This window comes from Vombatus ursinus, unplaced genomic scaffold (assembly GCF_900497805.2).
Source record: "Vombatus ursinus unplaced genomic scaffold, bare-nosed wombat genome assembly UNPS02009173.1, whole genome shotgun sequence".
Classification (NCBI taxonomy): domain Eukaryota; kingdom Metazoa; phylum Chordata; class Mammalia; order Diprotodontia; family Vombatidae; genus Vombatus; species Vombatus ursinus.
In genome coordinates this window covers 1,514,669-1,529,915 of record NW_020948951.1, presented here as the reverse complement: position 1 = coordinate 1,529,915, position 15,247 = coordinate 1,514,669, and the positions used below count along the sequence as shown (strand labels likewise).

Here is a 15,247-nt window from a genome sequence, read left to right as displayed (position 1 = left end):
CTGAATAGTTTTCTTCTCCCTGTTCCCCCACTCACCCACACAAGTCTCAGTGACCCAAAGGCAAGTTTCCTCTAGCCCCCTCAGTGAACACCCCTCCCCCTCCAAAAGCACACACTCAGACTAGAATAGTACATCTCTCTAATCCTCCAGACTTAACCCAAAATTCAAGGCTTCCAATACTAGTCCTTTCTTCTGACAAAGAACGAAAACGGGAGCGTCCAGTGCACTGTAAGTCGTCTATACTCCTCAGACGTGGCTGCTGCAGCAGTCTTGGGGGGCTAAGTACTGCTTAAAAACAGGGACCAGCCAGGGGAAAGACAGGAGACAGAACCCACCCCGGGGCAAAGACAGCTGGGGGTGGGGAGGGGCAGCTGGCATCTCTCGGGAGAGGCTGCATTCCAGCCCCACTGGGTCCGCAGCTGTGCCCAGAAACGATGGCCAGGCCCGGGCTCGGCTGGCACTGGCAGAATTCCGTTCTTGTGCCCATTCGGTAGGGGGCTGGGGTCGGCAGGGAGACTAAGGTCCAGGGGAGCGCAGAATTCAAGAGATGGGGAAAAGAAAGAAGTCAGGAATCCTGCCGCCATAACTTTCCTGGCTTCCCCCTGACAGTGATTTAATCCGACTGACGGACAAACCGTGACCTTGTTCTCTGTTTCTCTCCTCTTCTCTTGGTGTCCCTGGATTTCTTTGGCTCTCAGTCTTTCCCTCGGGGCCGCAGATAACAAGGACGGTTAGGACTAAGGGAATGGAAAGAGCAGTGGCCCTATCTTCTCTCAGGTGCGGGACCCCGCCCCGCCCTCCCGGTCAGACCCTGCCCAGCTCTGTCCCGCCCCGCCCCTCACCCCCCACTTGGGGACCCTGGGCGCGTAGCCTACTTCCCCAGGTGCGCGAAGCTGCCCCAGGCCTCCCTCCCTGCTCTACCTGCCCAACTTTCCACGGGGGAGGGACCTGCACCAACGTGCCCTGGCCCGGCTAGAGCGGGGGCCCACACGTGCCTGGCACGGGCACCTGTGCCACATCCCCACCTTTCCGATCACTGAGGGAACTAGAGCCTTCTCCCCAGCAGCGCCAAATAAGCCCTGAGCTACACACAGTTACACCCGGACCTCCCTAAGGGACACACCCTCCCACCACTGCTGAGAATACACAGCCCCACGGACACACACTCACAGCTTCCAAGAACACACACCCTCGAGATACAGCCCTGAGGACGCTTTGTCCCTAGATTGCAACCCTCGAACCCACAGTTTCGTGAGGACACATATAATCACAGTCTCAGGATGACATATGGACCCACAATCCCATACCTCGCACTATCACAGTCTGTCTGTCTGTCCCTCCCCTCCCTCCCCTCCCTCCCCCTCCCCACCTCCTTCTCGGTAGGGATAAGCTGGGAACCCCTAAGGGGGGATGGGGTGGATGCGCAGCTGTCTGCAGTGGGTGCCAGCCCCACTCCAATCCCCAAATAATGAATATTCATTAGTACATTGGGCCTCCCCGCGCGCAAGCCTTTGGGGAGCGCGCAGTCCCCAGACAGCGACGTGCGCGCTCTATCAATTCCGTGCGCGCGCGCACACACCATACCACCCCCACACCACCCCCAGTTCGGGCCTACAGGTCCAAGTGCCCTGAGGGGGTACTGCTCTAGGTGGTAGATCCGTTGAGCCAAAATTGTCAGACTGAAAATTAGGCAGAAGGGAACATTGGTATTGGAAGAACAGAAATTAGAGACACAACAACCTTGTTCCAATTAAGGGGCAGGGAGGGATAGAGACCCTAGAATATACACACAGAGTGGCATATTCAACAAATATATATATACTGAAGACTTGCTGGAGGCAGCATGAAGTACTGGACCAAGAAGAGCTGGCCCCGGATCCAGGAAGAACAGGGTTCTGAGTGCCATCTCTGATACAAATCGACTTGGGGAGCCTCAGAACTTTGGTGTCCCGAGGCAACTCTCTAAAGCCATACATTGCTGGGAAGACAGAGTTATCAGGCAGTTCTCCATGTCAATGAAATCACAGGTGCCTTACCACGTCCCCTCAATTCCGCAAGATACTGTGTTGAGTAAGCACCGGGAAGTACACGGCTAGGATAAGACAGTGCTGTTCGAATCAAGTTCAGTCTAATAGGCCAAAGCAAGCAACTCCTCCTCTCCTTTCCTTGTGGCCTCCTCCACGGGCTCTCAGTCATGAGATCCTCCGATGTTCCTGCTTGTCAGGATGAGGTAGCCCCCAGTATGTCCAATCTACCTGCCATACCAGAAAGGTCTCTGCATTGGTTACAGGTGAGGAAGAGGTCTGGTTATTTTTCACCAGCAAATCTGATGTTTTTAGAAGGAGCTAGGTGGTGCAGTGGTTAGAGCCATGGACTGGCTGTAGGTTCCTCACCCCAGGATTAGAGCCAGGAATATCTGGGTTCAGATCCAGTTTCAGAAGCTTAGTAGCAGTGTAATTAACAATTCACTTAACTTCTGACTCAGTTTCCTCATCTGTAAAATGGAGATAATATAATTTCACAGGATTGTTGTGAGGATCAAGTGACATATTTGACACACTGGCACATCATGGGTGTTTTTAATAAGTGCTTGTTCCCTTTCTTTTCCCTGAAGGCAGAAAGTAGACACTAGCCCTTTGGGTCACCTAGGAAAGGAGGGGCTGGCAGCTTCAGTAAAACACACACACACACACACATATAACCAGTCACATAATACAAAATATTTGCGAAGGAACTGTGGAGTTAAATCCTAGCTTTGCCATTTAAGGCCCCTTCCATTTGGAGCCTATGATCCCATAATCGAGGGGATAATTTCTAATATACCTTCCACACCCAAGTCCTATAGTTCTACATTTTAAGAGCAAGCAATTCAGGTTCATTGCTGATGATTCTAGGGGAGGCTTTCCTTAGGAGATGGTACATGCAGAAACATAGTGGCAGATTCCTCCTTCCCACTACTTATTCTTCAAGTGGGAGGAAAAAGCATACTAGACTTGGTATCAGGAAATACCCTCCCCTCCCACCCGCAGCATTTCTATTTTTAACCAGTGGGAAGTTTTTCTGTTCCCCCTGTATTAAAGGCTGATATTAACCTCCCCCCCTTTTTTTTTTAACCAAGTGCTTTGCATATTTTATTTGATCTTCACAAGAACCCTGGAGATGGATAATTCAAAAGTTATTGTCCCATTTTACAGATGAGGAAACTGAGGCCCAGAGAGGGGAAATGACTAGGCCAAGATCAAGCTTAGAATCTTGTAGTAATTGGGCAGTACTTAACTCAAACTCAGGCTTCCTAAATCCAAATCCCTAGCACTCTGAACTGCTGCTAAAACAGGGAGAGACGTCTGTGCCCTCCCTAGGTAGTTCACAGAATTCAAAGCTAGGAAAGACTTCGCAGAATATCTAGTCCAATCATGTCATTTTACAGATTAGAAAATTAAGGTCTCTGCAGAGCACCGAAGCCTCCGACACAGCGAAGCAAGTGGAAGAGGCAACATTTGAACTCGGGTCCAGACGCTCTTCCCAGTACACCACACTCGTGTCCCACGAGGGACGGTCTGAGAAGACCGTGCCCGTTCACGCGCGCACAGGCGTACCCACACGTACCCACCCGCGCCCACGACAGAGCGTTGAGGCCTGTCACGTGGGCAGGGAGCCACGCTCGCTGGGGGCGGGCGTAGAGCCCAGACCGGCCCTCTCTCCCCATTCCTCATCCACCCCCCCCCGACCTCTGACTCCCTCTGCTGGCGGGTGTGTGTAGAGCACCTCCCCAGCCTCCCGTGCCCGCGAAACTGGTCTCCTTTAAGAGTGCGCGCCCGGGGCTCGCGGCTCCTCTTTGACGTAACCATGGCATCTTCTTGGCACGCGCTGCCCGTGCGCGGGGGAAGGGAGGGAGGGAGTGGGGGCGTTGCCATGGAGCCGGCGGGCACCGCGTGAATCGGGCCATTGTTAGGAGCGGCGCCCGGAGGAGGAGCTGAGGTTTCGCCACAGAGACTCGGAGAGATCCAGAGACACCGAGAAACGGGACAGGGATACAGGGAGGGAGGGTCGGGCCTGTGGGTCCCTGGGGATCGGCCACCCGGCCAATGGGCCTGAAGGCGCGCGCGCACTGGCGCGCTCCCGGGGATTCCTGGCAGCGGCGCGCGCCCATGCGCGCGGGGCGGAGGAGCGCGCCCCCGCGTCTTCGAGTCACCATCTGCTTCCGCTCTCCATCCCGCGTGGGCGGGTCTCGCTGCCCTCCTCTGCGTCCTCTCCGAGGCTCTGTCACCCCCAGATCCCCGAGCACGGGCCAGCCCAGCCCACGAGAGGCTCATCAGATGCTAACAGAATGAATGTCTCTCTGTCTCTCTCTTTGCCTTTACTTTTTGACCCTCTGTCCCCAAGAGCCCCTAGCCCAGGCCTGGCCGGCCCAGTTCAGCAGACATTTGCAATCTATTTGTATGTCTTCCTCTCTCTGCCTCTACTTTTGTCCTTGTCACAACCAAGATCCCCCAGCACAAGTCCTAGGCCATAGGGTTTTCCGATATTTGTTGAATAAATGTCTCTTTGCCTCCATCTCTTTCTAACCCAGTCCTTGGCTCTGTCCCACAGAGTCTCTATCAAGGTTCTAGCCCACAGGAGGCTTCAGCAAATGTTAGCTGGGATTGAATGTCTTTCTGCCTCTACCCTTTTCTCTGTCCAATCTCTTTCTGTCCCTGTGTGTCTCTCTCTCCCCTCTATGTCCTCCTCTCTCTTTCCTCCGAAATTCCTAATACTGTGGACCTGGCCCACAGGAGACTTAAGCACATGTTTACTGAATCTCTCTCTCCCTCTCCCTCCTCCTTCTCCTCCTCCTCCTCTTCCTCTCTTTTTGTCTCTGTGTGTCTCTCCTCTTTACTCCCTCCTCTCTCTGTGCCCCACAAATTCCTTACACTGGCCCACGGGAGACTTCAGCACGTTTATTGAATGAATGTTTCTTTTTCTATGTCTGAATCTCTCTCTCTCTCTCTCTCATCTCAGTCCCAGACACAGCACCCCTGCACCCACCCCACCCCCCGCGCGCCCCCGCCCTGTGCGCCCCGGCACGGCACGGCCCGCGGGCTCCAGATGGCTGCACGGCTGCCGCGCTCCGGGGCTCGGCGGGCAGATGTGCCGGACGCCAGGACGCCAGATTGGGCGCAGATGTAGGAGGCGGCGGCGGAGTTGGCAGTGGGGATCCCGGAAGGGACAGTGGAGCGTCCCCCGGGTTTTGAATCTGGGAGGTGGGCAGGGGGTGAAGGGGAAGCCGGTGGGTGGCAAGATTCCTGGGTTCTCCCCTGCCCCGGGAGTGGTCCAGGCTGGGCCTCTCCCTCCCAGGGAGAGGGGAACCTGAACGTGTGCAAAGAAGGCTTATGGTTTCAGAAGCATGTGTGCCTGCGTATATATGCATGGCTTCGAGGATAGTATGTGTGTGCAAGTAGGAAGGTGTCTCTGTGGAAGCGTATGCAGCAGTGGGTCATGCTATGTGTGGCTCTGCGGCTACCTGTGGGTGAACGCGTGTGAGCATGTGCCCGTGGTCCTTTGTATGGTTGTACTTGTGTTTGTGTAAATTTTGTGTGGATCAGTTTGTGAAGGTGCTTGTCTTATCAGTATATGTACACACTCTGCGTACAAATCAGGGATGCTGGGGGCCACACCCAGCTGTGGATGTTCGGATGGGACACTGTGGGCTCTGCTAGCTAATAAAGAGGGGCAGAGAAAAGTGAGAAAGAGAGTGCAGCTGTCAGAAACACGGTCCCCAACAGCTCCTGCCTCAACCAGCTGTGGGTCCCAGGTCCCTGGGCTCCTAGGCCGGCCTAAACCGCGAGGTCGGGAGCAAATCTCGGACAATGGCGGCCCCTGGTGTCCACAGCATGTCCCTGCACCAGCCTCCGGAGCTCAGCCCTGCCCTGCCTAGGGTTCTACCCAACCCAGAGCTCTAGAGCCCCAGAGTTCAACTTCACTCAAATTCAGCACATAGCAGCCAACCTTGTTGAGAACCCAGAGCTTAACCTATCATGGAGTCCAGGGACTAACACAGCCTGTCCCAGACCTAGAACCATCCCAGGGAGACCTTCCCAGTAGATTATTGCTGGCACCCCCAAAGAGACAGGGCAGGAAGAAATAGGTACAGACAGAGAGACTTGAAACAGAGACAAATAGAGCAAGAGGGAGAGAAGGGAGAAATAGGAAGTTTTAGAGGAGAAAAAAATTTTAGGAGGCAAGAAAGAGTTGGAGAAGGCAGAGAGATATACTGTTCTCAGGTATAACTGTCCCCCGACTTGTAATCACCCACCTGTTCCTTTCCCCCAGGGACATGCACACTCAGACATGCACATACCCACACATGTGTGCAATACATGCATGCCCCAGTATAGACATCCGTGCATGAACACATGCACGCACATATGGCCAATACACCTATGCTCAAATGTATGCATTCATACATGCACACCCTAGGGCACACACATGCACAAGTACACTTGGACACATGAGAGTCTGCTCTCCAAACCTGAAATCCTCTCTTAAGAGGCATCTCCTTCATAAGAGATGAATGAGACCAACTAAACTCAGGTCTCTGTGGAATTGATGTCTACGTGCCCCCCCCCCCCTCCACCAACCTGCATCTCTGCCTGTCTGTATCCCTCTGGGCCCAGGCCTAGGCTCCACTGCATTCCCCAGGCCCAGCAGCCTCGGCTGGTAGAGGTTTAATACAGATGCCAAACTGGTAATTGTAACCAGGGGTGACAGGGTCACCTTGAGTCCCAGATGCTCCACCATGACAGATGGTGTTGGCAAAGCTGATTAGCAGCCGCAGTGCCAGCTCCCGTGCCACCTGCACCACCCCTCCCCCACTCCCCAAGCAGCCATTACAAACCCATTATTCCTAGGCCCTGGAACTAGGGGCCTTCCATGCTGGCAGCACCCAGGGAAGGGGCGCTGATGCCCTTACACCCCCAGACACAATGTTTTCCAGCTGGTACAGAGGGTGGGCACAGCAAGCAACATCCTTCCCAACTCTGGAGGAGGGGCTGTAGGCAGTGCTGGCCCAGGTAGCTGGGAGGAAGCCACCAGGCCACTGTCCTACATGTGGGCATACATGCGGAGTTCAGGGATAGGGGCAGTTTCTGTCACCCACAAGAGGCATGGACTGAGCAGAAGGGAGGGAGATGATAGCAGGTCAAGAATGTCCCCTGCATACCTGCCACTGGCTGAGTTCCTGGAGATCCTGGTCCTCCCTGCCATGGAAAGAAAATGTGGCCTATGACCCTAGCTCCCGGAACCACAGACTGTCAAAGCTGGAAAAATCTCCAAGCTGTACCTAAGCCACATCCCAACAAGTGGTCATCCAGTCTCTGTTTGGAGACCTCACTATCTCCTGGGGCAGTTGTTTTTGGACAGCTCTAATTGTCAGGAAGTTTTTCTTTACATTAAGTCAGGAAGCAAAGAGGGGTTGAGGGCCAAGGACAGCTGAATCCCAGAAGCCTAAGGGCCAAAGAGATGGAAAGGATTGGTCACTGACTTTAGGCCTATGGTTCATCATAAGGCAGTGTTTCCGGTGTCCAGCTTCTAGATACCAACCTCTCACCTCCATCATCACATCAATCCTGGGAACTGGCCCACCCCCAACCACTGTGAGCTTCCAGCAAACCCTATTCCCACTCCACCTCTGCCTGCTGCTTTGCCCCCTGGCCTTTCAGGCTAGCCTCACCAAGCCAGGAGGAGTTGGTGCCAAAGTCCATCAGCCCTTACTTGCCTGGGAGCAAGGTTGGAAACCTCCACTTCCATGGGAAGCTAAAAGAGGGGAGACTGGTAATAAAAGCTTTTCGGTGGAAGAATGAGAGATGAGGGATGAGAAAGCTGAGGGTTAGGGGGCTAGGGGTTCTTGGAAGGGGAACAGAACCTTTTCCTCTTCCCCTCCAGGCAGCTCCCAGGTCCTCAGTCTGGCCCTGGCCTATCCATCTGTTTCCTCAGGTGGTGCTGCCCCCACCCCCATCCTGCTTCCCTCACCTGGGAGGCTCCCTTCCTGAGGAAGGGAGAAAGCTAAGGGGGGTAGAGAACAGCCCCCCACCCCCACTCCTGGGGGGGGTGAGGAGGCGGGGCCGCCAGGGGAGGGGAGTGAGGAGGCAGAATCACCACATGTCCCCGCGCCTGTGCCAGACGTCCGCCATCTGCTTGGGGGCCCTGTTCCAGCTCCTGCACAGCTCCCGGCTCCCTCCACCTTCTCCCCCACACTGATGGGTGGGCGGGGGTAGCCTGCAGCCCCAGACAGGGGGGACTGCCTCAAGGGCAACATCCCCACTTCTCCCCCCCACCTCCCCCTAACCAAGAACCCAAGTTTCCAGGTTCCAACAGCTCCCTCCAGAGTCCCAGACAAGGAGGGTTGATAAAGGAGCACTATGCCTACTCACCCACCACCTCTTGACCCATAGCCCAGGTTTCCAGGTCAGTTTGACCCCAATACTCCCTCCCCAAGACCCCTATGGAGACCTGGAATTTTCCCCAAAGGCCTGGCATCCACAGCCTAGCCCAGCCTCCCCTGTCTGCCTCATTGTGCCCAGGCTGGAGAATGAGCAGACACAGGCAAGGATAATTTCAAGCAGGCAGATCCTTTATGTTTTTACAGGCAACCTAAATCTCAATAAATATCAACTCTCTGGGCCCAAGGTTCCAAGAACCATCGGGCCTACTGGTCTGGATTATATCAGGCCAGGGACCATCGTAAGGAGAATGGGAGAAGAGGAAGCCCAGGAGGGTCAACATAGGCCAGAGAGGCCTTCCAGCGGCCATCTGGGAAGCATGTCTGCTAATGGGAGCATCCAGTAGGCAGCACTCTGGTCTCGATGTGCTCCTGTTCACACATGTGTGTGGCACTGACAGGCCTCCACTAGTGAGGTGGACACCTTCAGCCGCCTTCGGGAGGTGGGTTTGCCAACTGCCTGGCACCAAAGGACCACGGGCACTCGGCGATGTCGGGAGGGCAGGCAGCTGTTACAGAGGTGGCGCCTGGTGAGGCCTGCGCTGGGTATGTAGAAGGAGCTGCAGCGGCCAAAGCAAAACTTGTTTTGGAGGCGGACGGAGGTACAGCCAGGCCGGGAGACCACCTAATGGGCAGGAACAAAGGGACAGACACCCAGACAGGCAGAGACCCAGAGAGGGAGAGACAGACACAATAAAAGAGAGATACAGCAGGAGACATGGCCAAGAGGTGGAGGCAGAGATACAGAAAGAGAGAGAGATGGGGAAGGTGAGTAAGAGGCACACAGAGACACACAGAGATGGAGACAGTCAGATCTCAGATGGCCAGGAGGGGCCATGAGGCCAAACCCCAGGCCCAGCTGTCCCTTCTCTCCACTCTCCTGCCCCTTGCTGCCTCGCCACCTGAAGGCTTACCTGGGTGAAGGGCACAGCCTTGCACGTTTCCCGAACCACATCCTTGGGACTAAGGGGAAGGGATACAGCAGGCATCTCTTCCTCTTCCTGTGGCCTCCCTACCTGGGGGCTCAGTCTTGAAGCATCTTGAAGCTCCCGTTTGCCAGGATGAAGTGGCTCCCATGATTCGCCTCCCACTTTCAGGCCCTGAAAGGTCTTCCAGCTTTGAGAGATGGTGGTGGGTGAGGGGGAGGTCTGGGCATTTTCCACCAGCATCTCTGGTCCATCTCCAGAGCCCACCCCTGGAGATGGGAAGTAAATACTGGATCCTTGGAAAACCTTGGAAGGCAAGGGCCTGAGTACTGGAGCTGACATCTTGGATGTTGGGGGGATGGACCAAACCCCAGTCATCAGGCTGAGGAAAGCTGTGAGTTGTCTAACTAGCATCTTCCCAATCATCAGTCCCTCCGAGCTTCTGCCAATGGGTCCTGCTGCTATAACTTGGGCTGGGACCTGGGCTCAGGGTTCAAAGCAACTGACCCTGCTGTCTATGTGCATCTGTTGTATGGAGCCTGGGGTGAGCTGGAAACCCACTCTAAATAGACCTCTCTCCATGGGAAGCCCCACAGGAGGGGAAAAGAACAAATTTGCTTGTGCCCACTCCCACACCTTGCTCCCCACAGAGTTCTCTCAACTCCTCCTTGGGTCACATTCCCAGACCCAAGTCTAGGTGTGTGGTCTAAAGCTGTTGAACATGGGAGGCCTGCCTGAAAGGCTTGGAGATAGTAAGGCATGGTGGAAAGAGCTCTGGGTTTGGAGTCCAATATTCTGGGTTCTGCCAGGTTCTCACTACTGTTGAGACCCTGGGCAAGTCAGCCAAGACTCTGGCCAGTAGGTGGTAAGCAGAGGCAAGAAGTCCTGAAGGTAGGCTGAAGGCTGGGGGAGATCCTGGGGTATTGGGCTTGACCCGCTACCTTCCCTCCCGCATCTCACACTCAGGTGAGGAGACCAGAGGCCGTGAGAACTGCGCTATCCCAAGGCTCCCAGCCTTCCCCATTTCCCCAAATTCCCTGGTCCCTGTTCCCAGCAGTCTGCTCCCAGCTGTGCAGATAGGAACAGTGAAGGCTGCCCTCTGGTGGTCTCTTTCTTCCACAGTGACCATAGCCCGCTCTACCGTCCTATGTCTGGCTCTCATAAATCCTCCCCATATCCTTATCGATCCATAGAAATTCACTAGAGTATGAGATGCTCAGGACAGAGTCAGACTCCCAGATTGTGAACACCAAGGAACCAGAGCACCTCCCCCACCTCCCCACAAGTGCTTCCAAATCCTGTGTGCCCTCAGTAAATGGTAAGCAAAGCAAGGGCAGAGAACAGGTGTGTGATGGGTTCACATTAGAGCTGCCTCAAAGGTGAATAGGTTTCTTCACAAAGTAAGACCCCATCTCTAGAGGTCTTGAGACATTAGGTGATTTGTAAGACTCCCTCTCAGCCTTTAGGGGTTGGGACTTATGTCGTGGATGGACTCAGGGCAGGGGAAGCTTCCAAAAAAGACAGAATCTCTTTTTTCTTAAATCTTTTATTAATTTATTTTGATTGATCAACAATCACTTCCATATGCTTTTGAGTTTAAAATTTTTCTGCCCCTTCCTCCCCACCAAGATGGCACATAATCTGATATAGGTTATACATATACATTCCTATTAAACATATTTTCACATTAGTGATGTTGTAAGTAAGAATTAGAACCAATAGGAGGAACCAGCAGAAAGAGGAAACAAAACTCAATAGGAGGGAAAAAAAATAGCAAGTAGTATGCTTTGATCTACATTCAAACTCCATAGCTCTTTCTTTGGACGTGGATAGCATTTTCCATCACGAGTCCTTTGGAGAAAAGACAGAATCTCAGCACTGGATTAGGTGTTGAATCCAACCTCCCACCCTGTTCAACTATCCCATCCATAACCCCTCATCTCAGGGTCTTCCATCCTTTATCAGAACACCCTCTGAGCTTCAGGACCCTCACCTACAAAATAGAAAGCTGCACTAGACAAAGGATCTATCTATAAAGCCGCTTCCAGCTTTAATGAAATGTTTATTGACTAAGGGTCAATGACGGAGACTTCCACTGACAAGGAGCTCACTACCTCTTGGGGCACATTCCATTTTCAGGTGGCTTCTGGTTAAAAACTAAAATTTGCCTTTGAATTCTCCCCAGTGGTCCTAGTTCAGTTGCCTTGAATCAAGTTTTATATGTTTTCTCCCTTTTCTGTGTAATGAAAATATATGTAATAGGATTGGGACAGAGAAGTCTGGAAGATGGACACCTTGAGATTACTCCTATGGACTCTATAGCCCAGCCACTGAAACCAACGTATGAAGGAGCTGGCCCTGAGCTACTCACCCCTGGAGGTTGTTTGCATAATCCTAAAAGTGAGGGGCAGCTAGGTGGTACAGTGGATAGAGCACCGGGACCTGAGTTCAAATCCAGTCTCAGATACATAACACTCACTAGCTGTGTGACTCTGAGCAAGACACTTAACCCCAATTGCCTCACTCAGAAAAAAAAAAAAAAGAATTAAACCTAATCCCAGGAGTACTGCCTACCTGCCCACGTCTGAATTTGGCTCTGAGTTCATGGGGAACAAAGGGGAAGGAGGATTAAGTCCCAGTGGGACTTTAATGACCATCACACCAAGCCCTCCCTTGGCTCCCTGAGCCTCAAGGCTGGGATCAGACTTGCTAATTATTTCCCCCTTGAGAGTATAGCCAATGCTGGAGGTAAGGAGGCCCAGGAACTTTGGATTCAGGACCTAAGATTTGGGAAGATCTGGGATCTAGAAAAAACCTGAATCTGAAGTGGCCTGAGATGTAAGGAAGTCCAAGGTCTGAGGAGACCAGGGTTTCCAGATTATGAGACATCTGGGGAGGCTGGGAGACCCCCTCAGAAAGGAGTTGAAATCTCAAGCCCAAGATTCCCCTTTTTAGAGGAACCATTCCCTGCCCATTCTCTAGCCTAGCTGTGAGATTTGGATATGAGTTCTGTACAGAAGAGGTAGGAAAAGGAAGGTCTCCCAGAAATGGCTCCAAAGTCCATCATTGGCTGCCTCAGCCAAGGGGCAGATGAAGAGCCAACTGTAACACTGTCTCAATTTTCCCTCTCTTCTTCCCTGGGGTCCTACTGCTACAGCTTTGTCCCACATCATAGGGTGGTGAGGCTCCCAACTGTCCACCCCCTCCATTTTCCCTCCAGCCTTCCTCCCTGAGGATCTCTCCTCCTCCAATTGCCTTTCCCTCCCTCTGTCCCCTTCTATCCCACCTCCTTTCCTCCTTCTTTCCTTTAGTTCTCCTTCCAGTCTCCTTTCTCCTATTTTTCTTCCCCCTCTCTCTATTAATTACCTATAATTTGAGTAAATCCCTTCCTCTTTCTTTTTTTTTTTTAATTTTTTTTTGGTTTTTTTTGGTGAGGGCAGTTGGGGTTAAGTGACTTGCCCAGGGTCACACAGCTAGTGAGTGTTATGTGTCTGAGGCCCCATTTGAACTTGGGTCCTCCTGACTCCAGGGCTGGTGCTCTATCCACTTCACCACCTAACTGCCCCCTCCTTTTTCTAGGCCTCAGGGTTCCCATCTATAAAATGATTCCCCAAGCTCTAACATCAGGAAACTTCCATGGTTAAGGGATGAGCATGGGCTCAGACACTCCCTACTCCCTCCAAAAGAAATTGTTGCCCCCATTCCATGGCCCAAGTGCTGATCTCCCAAGGAATCCCCTGCAACAGTCCAGTTCCTGTGTTGTCCATCCTGAAACCTGAAGAAAAAAACAAGCTCTGACCCTTAGGAGGACCATTCGAGTCCTAACTAGCTGTATGACCCTGGGCAAGATGGAAAAACTCAGCTGATGATAGCCCTTGTGCACTTGCTTCAGTGCCTGGCACATAGTAGGTCTTAATAAACACTTGAGGCCTTCCCTTGTCAGTCAATATGTTCCAGACACTGTGTGCTCCACAGCACTGGAAATAGACAGTCCCTGCCCTCAATGAGCTCACAGTCTATTGGGGAGACAGCTTGCAACCAAAACTGGAAATAATCAATGGCAGCTAGAGCTAGTTCGAAGGGCTGGAAGGATCATGGGAAGGTTTCTGAGCATGGGGACGAGGTTCTGTAGGCAGTAAGAGCCAGTAGACAAGATTGAATGTGAATGAGAAGGTGGGGATAATGGACGGGGCAGTCTGCTGGAGAAGGAGGGATGGAATTGGGAATATTTGTGCATGTATCTACACAAGTTTGCCTTGGTGAGAAGAACTACTTTTTCAAATGAAACAAGGGAAGAGAGAGAGTACAAGGCATCTGGGTGATATGAGACAAGAAGGAAAGGACAGGGAGCTCTTGGTAAATGACCTTAATTTTTTCAGTAATAAATGAGGCAAGATTCTTAGCTGTGAGGGTGTGGGGAGAGAGTTTGAGAAGGAGTGAGTAGGTATGTGAGTTAATTAGGGAGGTCACTATGATAAGGCTTGTCACAGTGAAGACCCAGTTGAGGTTATGTACCATAAATTTGTAGTAGACTCAGTCGGCTCAGTTTTGTGACTTTCTCTAGCTTTGTTCAGCAGTACATGCATAGGCACTGGATTGGTGAAAGGGATCCAAGGTTAAGGATTAGAAGGGCAAAATGGTGATATGGTAAGGGGGCAAGGAACTTAGGAGAAGAGGACGGTATAAAGTTGAACTGGTTCACTAAGGTATCAAGATGGTGAAGGGAAGAGAGAGTAACTAATGCAGGGATGATGGCCTGGTAAAGAACCGAGGAGGGGATGGAGGAAGGGGGTGGGGGGAGGCAGCTAGGTGGAGCAGGGGCCCTGAAGTCAGGAAGACCTCAGTTCAAATCTGGCCTCAGATACCTGCTAGCTGTATGACCCTGGACAAGTCACTTAACCCTGATTGCCCCCCCCCCCAAAAAAAGAGAGAGAGAGAATTGATAGGTGGGATTAAAGGTCATAGTGGAAGAAGAACAGGATCTGGGTTACAAGGCAGAGTGAAGAGTGAGAGGTGAAATAACAATAGATTACAATAAGAGAATTTCAGAATTCATGAATGTGGAAATGGTGCATTTGTGGATGAAAGCAAGATCAATTGGTATAACCAATTTTGTGTGTAGCTGCGTGAGATGGGGGACTAGGTCATATGAAATTGTTGTTTCTCCTTCATTCTCAAAGAGGACCAAGACATTGGGAAGGTGATGTCACAGCTTGCAAGTGAACTGGATTTAAGTGAGGGAGGGCTGTGCAAAGTCACCAGTCTCACCTTCTCCTCCAGACCTAACTGGGTCCAGTGGCAAGATATAGATCAGGACGACTGGAGATGGCCCTGGATGCAGTGGGAGACGTTGACCTTTTTAAGCTAAGGTCTTTCCCAGGTCTCAGTTTGTCTGAGGCAATGCCCATTCAGTGACCAAGGCTAGGTAAAAATGAGGCAAAGAATGGCCTCTTTTACCTAGTCCAAAAAAAATATCAATCTGGGAGGGGAAGACCCTCAGGGTTTCTGGCAAAAACAGAAACAACTGCTATTAACAGTCATTCTGAGCCATCAGAGCCCAAACAATGACCAAATGAGACTTGGGCTGGGACCTATTGTTGGCCAATCAATGAGAGCCAGAGTGACTTGGGTTTAAGGTATGGTTCTTAAAAAAGAAATCTAGCCCATAAGCCCCAGGACATCTTTCCAAGTTTCAGCAATCAAAATTTATATTCCTTTCAGCAGAGAACCTGCAGGTAAGTGTATGATTCCCTATGTGAAGAGAGGGAGAGGAGGGAGGGAGGGAGAAAAGGGAAGGAAGGAAGGAAGGAAGGAAGGAAGGAAGGAAGGAAGGAAGGAAGGAAGG

At 52.1% G+C, this 15,247-nt stretch overlaps 1 protein-coding gene across 1 annotated transcript; it reads right to left on the bottom strand.

The window, feature by feature from the left end:
• Nucleotides 1-8,852: 8,852 nt before the first annotated feature.
• Nucleotides 8,853-9,816, bottom strand: DAND5 (DAN domain BMP antagonist family member 5). Its single transcript, XM_027850939.1, has 2 exons — nucleotides 9,391-9,816; nucleotides 8,853-9,101 (listed from the first exon to the last, which is right to left on the bottom strand). The coding sequence occupies exons 1-2, from the start codon at nucleotides 9,814-9,816 to the stop codon at nucleotides 8,853-8,855; spliced, it is 675 nt and encodes a 224-aa protein (XP_027706740.1).
• Nucleotides 9,817-15,247: the final 5,431 nt, after the last annotated feature.